This window comes from Pteropus vampyrus, unplaced genomic scaffold (genome assembly GCF_000151845.1).
Source record: "Pteropus vampyrus isolate Shadow unplaced genomic scaffold, Pvam_2.0 Scaffold126, whole genome shotgun sequence".
Lineage (NCBI taxonomy): Eukaryota > Metazoa > Chordata > Mammalia > Chiroptera > Pteropodidae > Pteropus > Pteropus vampyrus.
In genome coordinates, this window is record NW_011888907.1 from 508,591 (window position 1) to 520,039 (window position 11,449).

An 11,449-nucleotide genomic window follows, 5' to 3' on the forward strand; every position below is an offset into this window, starting at 1 on the left:
GATTTGAATTACTTATTAATTCATGTTCCACAAAACCATTTTACACGAATAAGATGCCTCTCAACCTTAACAATGATTCCAAAGAATTCCTTAGCCTACTTCCAAAAGGACACCGAGTCTGAAGAAAGACAGCAAGTAATACAGTGTCTTAACTTATTCTGCAAATTAAAACAAGAGGTGATGGATCAAATTAGGCAAAAAGAAGTTCATGTTATATAAACACATGACCAAATTAGGTTATAAAATGCTACCATTTTAATTTTCTTCAAGTATATGAATATGTATATAAATACCAACATTTAAATTTTACATTTTCTGTATAATTTGGTATAGCAACATTTATTACATTATCTCCATTACTGAAATTTGCCGGAGGCTTACACCGTGCATGTGCCCTCAGCAAGCTACGTCTTCAACACACTACAGGGGTCGAGAGAGCAGAGTCCAGAACCTGACTGCCCAGGCCTGACCCTCGGCTCCCCGCACTCACCAGCGAGGGTACTTTGAACAAATTACTTCTCTCTCTGTGCCTGGATCGCCTCACCTATAAAATGGGCGTAATTATAGTATTACCTACATTACAAGGTTGCTGGGAGGATTAAAGGAATTCACATATGTTAAAAGCTTTGAATAATGTCTGGCACACGGCAAGAACTATATAAGTGTTAACCAATAAAATTACCTTATTAAATCCACACAGAAACCCTGTTAAGTAGGCACAATTTACTAGCTTTATTAAAAAGCTGAGGAAATCGGGCTGACTTGCCCAAAGTTGCAAGCTAGTAAGTGGCAGAACGGGAATTTGAACCTGTTCATGCCCTTAACGCCATCTAATACTCTTCCTGATCATTATTTTTAAATTAAATATTTCACAGGAGAATCTAAATAGCCAACTACATAATTCCCAAAGGTTAAATTAGCTGACTCATGCACTTTATTTTCACGACAAATGTTAAGATCTAGCCCATAAAACAATTATTTCCATAATAAAGGAAAAAATGCATGTCAGTCATAGGATCCACCGATACAAGTTCTAACTAGAATCAGTAATACGACATTAACAAAACAAAATTATCAACAGTTTTTGAAAGTAATTTTGAGGGGCAGCATTATTTGCAAGAAACCACAACCTGGTCTAGCCATTGATTATATGTTTGTTTTAATTTTATGTGTTTTCACTATTTAAAACAAAGGTAATACATTTACACAGCTCAAAATCTATAAGCTACAAAAGGACACAGTGTCTCCTACACTCTCTCTGCAGGCACCCGGTATTACCAGTTCCTTGGTGTCTTTACAAAGCTTTGATACATACAAGTGCAGACATGTATATCTGTTCTCTTTTCACACCATCCTTTTATTTTTTACGTAAGTGGCAGCATCTATACACTGTTTTGTACTTAACATATTTTGGAGATCATACTACATGTTTGTATGAAGAGCTTTGTAATTATGTTTTTTATATCTACATAGTATTTAACTTAACAGATATACCACAAGCTAACCATACCAATCTCTTAATACTATAAGAAATGCTGTAATGAACAATGACAAACGATATCTGTTTATTTTTTTAAAAATCATAACAATACCGTTTCATTAGCAAAATTATAAGAGTTTCTGGAACCTATCAGTAAGCTGGTTAATTACACATCACAAAATAGCTCATGGAAACAAGAAATTAATTTACTTTAGAAATTTGGACCCAAGGCTATGAGATGGGGTCATAAAAGTACTAGGTTTCTTGCTTTCCAAGTACATAAAAATAAATGTTTTTGCAAAGGTGAGTACGTCAAAAATTAACTGGAATACTTTTCTCTGCTACTCAAATTATCTCTGGATTTAAAAGGAATACAAAAAAAAAATTTGCAGCATAAAGCAATTTAAGAATTAATATAAGAAGAGCCTCCATCTGCCCGCTTTAGAAATATTACCAAGATTGCAGCTGCACAATCTGGAAGTGAGCATCATTTAGCAGTAATTATAAGGTGCTGATTCGAAAAGCCACAGTGGCCCTTTAAGAGAGATTGGCTTATCAGTAAAAACATCCATGCAAAGCAGCACACATGCTCTTTCCTTATGTAGAAATAAAATTTGAAATTGTACTTGAATTTGTGTGCTTGTTCCAATGTTTATTTACATTTCAGAGGCAGCATCAGAATGAAACAGATGGAGTATCTTGGTACATAAGAGAAAAATAAAGAAACCTGGTTTAACTAAATTAAACCATGTGAAAAGCAAATAAAAATCCGAGATAAGAAATTCTGTGCAAAATGAGACACTTAAAATTTGTTTCCCAAATCTACTGTCCCATCTTCTAAAAATAGTGAGAACCAATTATACTAGTCCAAAAAAAAACCAAAAACAAAAACAACAAAAACTCTAAGAAAACAGCAGAAGAATTAGATAAAATGTTACCTATGAGAACTGAACCTTAATTCAGAATGCAGACATCCACAGACAGCTTTCTTCATTACCTACCTATTGCAAAATAGTGAGCATTCCAAAGCCTTTGTTAACTTCTTGACATGTATTATTTAATTTTCCCAGATAAAGAAATACAGGTGTGATGAGGAATACTCTAATAGTCGACTTAGGAAAACAATGTGAAATATTTCTAATTTTTAAACTACTTGGTGAAATGGTTCTCAAATGACAAGTAGGAGATAACTCCCAAGCCTCCAGGGCAGGCCTTCTTGACCAGCAGCATGTAGCTGAATTATCTGGGGTGCTTTCAAAAGCCTTTCAAATGCTTGGGCCCCAATAGGGTAATTTTAAAGTTACCAGTTTAAAAAGTTTTTTATAATAGCAGTGCATGGTGGTGATGAAAGATAATTCAAGCAGTACTATGGGAGGATATAAATTAAAAGTACAAGTCCTCTTGATGCAACTGCCCACAAGTAATCACTACTACCAATTTCTTCTATACATTATACATTTCTAATTTACAAAAGACATCACACTACACATTCTGCAAACGGTTTCTATCATCTAACAATATATTTGAGCATCACTCCATATCAGTACATCTAGATCCACCTTGATCTTTCAATAGCCACCTAGTATTCCATTTAAAATGTACTATCACTTATTTAAGCAGTCTTAATGACATTTAGATTCTCTCTCTTGCTTGCTATTACAAGTAACACTACAATGAACATTCTTATACATCCATATTTTATTGTTTTTTTTTTTTATAAGTACATAGTGTGGTAGGCAGAATTCTAAAATGATCTACGCCTTTGTATAATCTGTGTCCCTTAGAGTAGGTAGAACCTGTGACTATGCTGAGATTTCCATGAATACACCTCCTTATGGCAAAAAAGGAGTCTCCTGGGTGGGCCTGACTTAATCAGTGAGTCTTTGAAAAAACAGAGTTTTCACCAGCTGGCTAATCGCAGAAAAGGAAAGCAGAGAGATGCATTCGGGCAGCCTGGAAAAGAGCAGACATCTACGTTGTGACTACCTATGTGGCCGCATGGCAAGTTAGAAGCTGAGGGCAGTCCCTGGCCAACAGCTAGCAGGAAAATGGGGACCTTAATCCTAGAGTCACAGGATTGCCAAAACTACTGAACTTGGAGAAAGACCCCAAGATCCGGAAGAGAACTGCAGCCCTGGCAACGCCTTGATTTTGGTTCCACGAGACCCTGAGCATTCAGCCACACTGTACCTGGACTTCTGACCTATAGTAACTGTGAGATAATAAATGTGCAGTTTTAAGCAGCTAAACTTGTAGTAATTTGTTTTTTGTGTTTTTGAGACTGAAAAAAAGTAAGATTTATTGAAAGTTCCTTCCTTAGTTCGTCTTCTTTCCTTCCTTCCCTCCCTCCCTCCCTCCCTCCCTTCCTTCCTTCCTTCCACCTATAGCACCTGGTCTTCCTAGGTGGTCTCCCATCCAAGTACTAACTAGGCCCGACCCTGCTTAGCTTCCGAGATCAGATGGGATTGGGCGTGGTCAGGGTGGCGTGGCCCTAGACTTGAAAGTACATTTTAGAAGGAGACTGAGCCACTAAGGAAGGCTGCAGCACTCTGGAATTTAGGAGATAAGGAGATAAAAAGGGAGGGGCGGGTTTCCAGACAGGCATGCTGTAACCAAATTTGTAGTAATTTGTTATTCAGCATTAAAAAAACAATACAATCTACATGATAAATTCCTAGCTGTCAAAATGCTTACAGATATTCCAAAATTGTTCTTCAAATACTTTATATCATTTTAAACACTCATCAACAGTAGATCTATTTTTTTTTTAACTTCCTGATTATTATCTACTGATTTACAATGTTTACCACAATAAGTCCCAAGGGCTGGAATGATCTGTATTTTACACATTTGTAGCTGACTTCTCTGTCAAAGGGATTTTTTTTTTAAAGTGTTCTTACCCTAAAATTTCTTGTAATAAGAACAATTTTTCCTTTCAGGCTCTACTAGGAGGATGGTTGTCTTTACAACTACCAACTTCAATGAAGGAAGCTATTGGTAATGAGAGTTAATATGAGCATATGGGACACTATCAAACTGTTTAATACACCTATAAGTAAAAGGATTTTGTCAGGGGTTGGATAAAGACTAAGTCGCTGAAAACAAATTTAAATGTATTTCTTTAAAAAAAAAGAAAAAAGTATTTCTTTCACCTTTGAATATTCTTTTGGGAATAAAGCTTTAAATATCTTATATTCCTCCAAGATAATAATCTGAAGAAAAATCTGAATAGGACACAAAGTAAAATCCATGATCAAAATATCGATTATAGGAACACCAGAGTTATTTTTATGTATTCAGGATCATTTTGGGGGAGATAGATTTTAGAGCCAGACAGGACCCAAGAGATTTAGTTTAACTTCCTTGTTTTACAGAGACTATGCTAATATTTCAGAAATCGAAAAAGGTATAATTTTGTTTTTTTAATTTCAGTATTTTCCTTTCACTGTATAAACTGATATATAATTTTTTGGAGGACTATTTCAAATATGTATCAAAAATCCTTAAAATGTTCATGTCTTCTGACCTAGTAAATCCCTTCTGAGAGTTTATCCTAATGATACAAATCATAGATGATCATTCATTCAACAAATTAACTGAAGCCATATTTATTAAACATCTCTTATGAGTTTTTAGATACTATTTTGGGAAAACAAGACTGAACGAAACAGGTCCCTGCCATCATGAAGTTTAAATTCTGATGGGAGATTAAGACAATAAACAGATATATTAAAAATATATGTTTTATATATAGATGTTGAGAGATACTATGAAATAAAAAGCAGGGTGTGAGAGTTAAATGATGAGACTTTAATTTAGAAAAAGCAACCAGAGAAGAAACTGTCTGAAGAAATAACATGAATGAAGTAAGGATATAAGTCTTATAAGCAGATATTTGGGGAAATGAGAAAGAAAAAGTACAAATGCTCTGGGGCAAGTTCTCCTAAACACTCCCAATATAGTCATCATCACACCGGATGTCAGTTAAGAGCCAACTGTAAGTACCTAGATCTGGTCAAAGAAATCTGTGAGATTTAAAAACAATTTATCAGCTAGTAATGTTTTGACTTTCAAAAAATTCTACCTTTAATAATAAGCTTTTTTACTATTACAGTATTACTTATAGTTGGAAAAAATCTAAATGTCCTATAGTTGTTACTAAACTGTTTACATACATGATAAAGTGGAATACTTTAAAAACATTAAAATAACATTTTAAAATCACATTAAAAAATATTTAATCATATGGAAAAATGCTCTTACATAAGGTGAAAAGAGCAATTAATTAAACAGTACATATCATATGAGCCCGATTTTATTAAAATATATATACTTATATATTTACTTATAATAGGTTTTTATATATACAAAAAAGAATAGAAGACTATGTCCCAAATATTGAGATAATAGTGATTATCTTTAACTGGTATAATTGTGAACAATTTTGATCTTTTTCGGACTTTTCTGTTTTCCAAATATCCTAAATGTATTACTTTATAAACATAAGGGGGAAACCCCAGAGTTATTTTCAAAACAAATGTGTTAAAAGGTGGAATCTCAGTTCTTACCAGGGGGAAAAAAAAAACAAAAAACCAGGAAGCATCTGAGGCCCATTGGTTTCTTTTTTCTTTATGTTTGATTCACTTTGGGATTGGGTAAAGGGTAACTAGAAAAGTTCTGAAGAAGCGGTTATACTTACATTCCTGTTTGAAGGTGAAGTATTCTGTAAGATGCCTGCATTCATGATTTCCCCGAAGCAGAAACAACGTTTTGGGATGGTTTATCTTTAAACTCCATAAATACAGTACACACTACAAGACAAATACAAGCATAAAATGTTTATTTATGACTATGATAACACATCAATGATTTATATAAATTCAAATGATTTGTTGTAACGGTATATCTAATTACTATTCCCAAGTTGAAACATGAAACCTTAGGCCTTTGAATGTGATATGCTATTGCCCTAGAATTTGACAGAGCGTAGATTAGCCTTCATAGAAACCTCTCCTTAATTTCTGTCCCCATGTTCTATCCAAATGTCTAGAACTCTGTGACAAAGCCACCCACACATACATAGCTCTAAAACTTCTTTCATTTAATATAGAAACACTAAAGACATTTCCGCTAAATTCAGGAACAGGGCAAAGATATCCACCATCTCTGTTACTGTATTCAACACTGTACTAGAGTATTAGCCAAAGGAGTTAGACAAAAGAAATCAACTAGAAGCGTAAGAATGGGTAAAGAAAAAAAAAATTAAACTCTCTCTATTTGCAGATGATATAATATGATAGTATACCTGAAAAACTCCAGAAAAAGCAATGATAACATTTAAATAATAAAACAATTCAGTAACATGACAGGATATAAAATTAACATACAAAATCAAGTCTTCATGTACACAAGCAATAAATAGGACACGATAGTAGAGAAAACTCCAATTACAACAGCAGTAAAGAAGATTTAAAACACAGGAATAAATTTAACAAGAAATGTGCAAATCTCATACCAGGAAAAATTTAGAACACGCTTGAAAGACACAAAGTAGATATGAACAAATAGAAAGACATTCTCTATTCTTGGATAGGACATTAAAAGATTATATTTCTTCCTAATTTAATTTATAAAATCATTGCAATGCCAATAAAAATACCAACAAGTTATTCTATGGTATTAGACGAGCTGATACTAAAATTTACATGAAAAAATAAACATGCAAGAACAGTCAGGAAACAGCCAGAAAAACAGTGAAAAGGAGGAATTATGAATGGGGACCAGCCCTATCAGATGTTAAAACATACTATAAAGTTTCTATAATTAAAGTAGTGGTACTAGCACATATATAGGTAAATATACCAATGGAATAAAATAGTCCAGAAATTAATCCAAGTACATATAAAAATTTGGTATATAATAAAGGTAGCATCCTAAATCACTAAGATAATGATGTACTTCTTTAAAAATGTCTCTGGGACACTGGTGCTATTTCAAAAAAAATTAGATCCATATCTCACATAATACATAATAGATGACAAATGGATATGGGCTCTAAATATATCAAAATGAACCACACAAGTTCTAGACGAAAACACACAGGTGATTTCTTTAGCCTTAGTGTGGCGAAAAACTTTGTAACTAATCACTAAAAATCTGAAGACGAATAAAGAAAAGAGGGTAAATCTGACTATATTTAAAAAATTGCATGGTAAAAAAGAATTTGGCAAAAACTGACATATTCACTTAACTTTTGATAACTTCTAGGAGCCTACACCGAAAATACACTTTGGACAATAAGAAAATTCACAAGGTTGCAGCATTGTTTGTAAGAGCAAAATATTGGAAACAACCTAAATGACCATACGCAGGAGAGAGGTTGGGCAGATTATAAGACACTCACACAATGAAGTATGAAGCTATGAAAAGAAAGAGTGGGAAAGATCTCTTTTAACTGATTTGGAGTGATTTCCAGGATATGTTGGGTGAAAAAAGCAAAGTACAAAAGAGTATCTACAGTATTTTACCAACAATGTAATAAAGAAGGGAATGTAAGAAATACACATGTATCTGCTCATGTGTACCTAAGAAATACCTGAAACATAAACTAAAGAGACTGGTTACTGGCGTAGAGAGGGGTGGGAAGGAGGGGGAACTGGGAACAGATGAAGAGCAATGAGGAAGACTGACACTTCCCGAAGCATACCCTTTTGTACAGCTTTGACATCGAGAACCACAGTAAGGTTTTACATGTGCGCCCCTTCCCCACAAAAAGTAACTGAATCAACCAGGATATAAAAGAAACCCAAAATGAAATATAAACAATAACAAATGAACCTAATCGTATTATAGATAACAAAGCAACAAAGGAGGAGATGGGGGGAAAAGGACCCAAGTAACTTTGGAAAACAGCATTTTGACTGCATACTATAAGGCTAAAGACATAAAGAAATGTACACAAATACTGCAACTGTAGTTAATAAATCTGGTTTTCACAATATAGCTGGCTGTCATGTACTTATTATACTAGGACTGAACAGACAAGTGAATATATTGTACATAATGAGAGCCAGAAAAGGGGGAAGTGATGGGTTGGAATCTGAGGTATCATATGAACTCATGCTTTTTTAGATATACACAGATAGAAAAAGAAAATAAATAAAAATGTGAGTGTACAGGTTAGTGTACATATATTTATTTCCTAGCTCTTTCTGGCTGAGAGAGCCTAGGACCTCAAAAGCATTATGTATACTGATCTGGGGATTATAAATACATTTTAGCAAGGAGGCATATAAGCAAATACAAAATTCATGAATAATGAAGATCAATAATATATACTAATCATGAAATATACATATCTAACATACAGCCTCAAAACACAAGCAACAATTGACAGGACTAGAACCTCTCCTGCATGTGGGGTCTCTGACTCTCTCATGTATGCAGGGTTCCCATATATGTGTATGTATTAAATTTGGTTGTTATCTCTTGCTAACCTCTCTCATGTCTATTTGATTACCAGAGAGAAGAACCTCAAGGGTAGAGGAAAGTCTGTTCCTCCCCCACAACACAAAGGCACATCTCAGGGTAACTCATTCTGAACCACGCTAAAGTATATCTCTATGATGCACCCAACCACTTAGGTGCAATTGTTTTGTTTTGTTTTTTAATTAAACTTATGAGTCAGTTTAAAGACCCTTAAAAACCCATATTGAAATACATTTGTCATTTTACGCCAAGATTGGGAAAAATTCTTCAGAGCTGGCTCTTAATAACTGTTTGCCAAGTTGAAAAACATCCCATAAAGAATAAGACTTTACTGATAATACTAAAGATGAAAAAATTTCCAGCAAACTCTGAAGGTACTTCCAAGAGGAGACTTATAAAAATGGAGAAAATACAATGAAATTGAAGAAAAGCACATTAAAAAAACCCAACACAACAGTAAGTTGAATCTAGCATTCTGCAATTATGTAAAATAAAAACACCTCCCCCCCCCAAAATTTTGACAAGACGATGGTGAGAAATAGATATAGAAATAATTGTAGTTGGAGATTTTGACAGAAACCCAAAAGTAACTCAGTTCTAGTAGACAAAAATAATCCAAGTTACAGAGAACAATTCAAACAGAGAATGCATTTTTTCCGAATACATATGAGATAGTAACAAAAATCGACTAGGCACTGCCTCACAAAGGTAGTCTCCATAAATTCCAAGGAGGGGATATTACTCAGATGATATTCTCTGATCAAATTACATTAATTAGAATCGGTAACAAAATACTAACTCCAAAAAAATCTCATATGACTGGAAAGAAAAAACATAACACACTTCATTGTCCTAGGGTTACAGAGAATTCTTAAAATATAAAACGCTGAATGATAATAAAAACAATACATGTCAAAATCTGCGGGATTCAGATAAAGCAGCACTTAAAGGGAAATGTACGGTGATAAGCACATTTATTTCTTAAAAATAGATTATGTAAATATGCTTGTATACGCTTAACCTACCTCTGAAAGAACGCACAAGAAACTCTTAACACTGATTATAAGAGTGAAATGACTAACCTGTGAGGAGATGTTCAATTTCATTAGGAATTAGAAAAATATTAATTGAAACAACAATAAGTTACTACTTTATACCCGTCATTTTGGTAAATATTAGAAAATGAAGATGAAACCAAATTCTGGAGAAAGGGATGTAAGGAAATAGGAACTCTTAGGTAAGAGTATAGATGGGTACAGTTACCTATCCCGAAGAGTGATCTGGCAATAGTCAGTTCAAATATAAAGGCATATACCCTTTTCCCATTCTTGTTCATAAACCATAGAGAAATTAAGACATGAGACCATAAGTTGATTTATATCATAAGCGATGTGCATTATAGAAAGAAATTGGAGACAACTGTTTTTGAACAAGCTCTCGAGGTATTCATGATACACACTAAAGTTTGAGAACCACTGAACAGCACTATAACATTTATGTAAAACTGAAATACTTTATCCATAAACACTTTATGTTAAAATATTAATATATGTATTCTGAGGCATGTACCAAATATAATAGAAACATGTCTGGTGGGGAGAGAGAGCAACGAAAACAGAGGTCATAGATAAGAAAGGAAAAGATAGAGGGACTTTGCAAACATGGGTAATAAATGTGCCATGACCCCAGGAGCTTGATTAATTCAACTGAGATTTTACTACCTCCCAAAAAATAAAGACCTCAAAATTCTGAATCCAAATGCTTCTCCATATGCCTAATCTAAGTCACCAACATCTCTAGCCCATTCTTACTGCATTAGATTCCTACTGGTCTCCCTGTATCCACTCACAGGCTCCTATAGTCAATTCACATGACATACGAGGCAGAGTAACTGTTGTAAAACGTAAATGTGAACGTGTCACTTTCCTGCTAAAAAAAAAAAAAAAAATTCCAATGGCTTCCTATCGTATTCAGAATAAAACTCAAACTCCTTACTATGGTTTGCAAGGCCTGACATGACCAAAGCCCCGCCCAGCTCTCTGATCTCTGATACATCAGGGCACCTTCCCCTTACTCATTACCGCCCTGCCACACTAGCCTTTTTACTATTGATGAACTGCCTTTATCTTGGCTTCTGCCTCAGAGTTTGTACACTTGTGTCCTCTGCCTAGAATGTACCCCGCAACCTCCTCTTCTCTGCATGGTCCATTCCCTCAGGTCATACGAGTTCCTGTCCAAATGTTGCCTCCTCAGACAGGCCTTCCCTGACCTCCATCGAAATTAGCTGCTCCTGTCCCCCCTTAGCACCCTACCCTGATTTGATTTTCGCAGACATGAAACAAATATATAATGCTGTTCTTCTCATTAAAAACACAATAAAGAACTTGGCTTTGCTTATTCATCCCCATATTCCCAGAATTTAACAATGGTTCTCAACATAGGTACTACTAACCACTAGAAAAGCATAATTTTTGTTGTTTA

General features: G+C 34.4%; 1 protein-coding gene and 1 pseudogene across 2 annotated transcripts in view; both read right to left on the bottom strand.

The window, feature by feature from the left end:
- PPP3CC (protein phosphatase 3 catalytic subunit gamma) overlaps nt 1–11,449 on the bottom strand; it is a 78,129-nt gene that overhangs the window by 31,065 nt on the left and 35,615 nt on the right. For both annotated transcript variants that reach the window (XM_011366657.2, XM_011366655.2), the window contains exon 5: nt 6,180–6,291. In XM_011366657.2, coding sequence (XP_011364959.1) covers nt 6,180–6,291 — 112 coding nt within the window. The remainder of the gene's footprint in view (nt 1–6,179; nt 6,292–11,449) is intronic.
- Nucleotides 3,859–3,977, bottom strand: LOC111744061 (annotated as a pseudogene).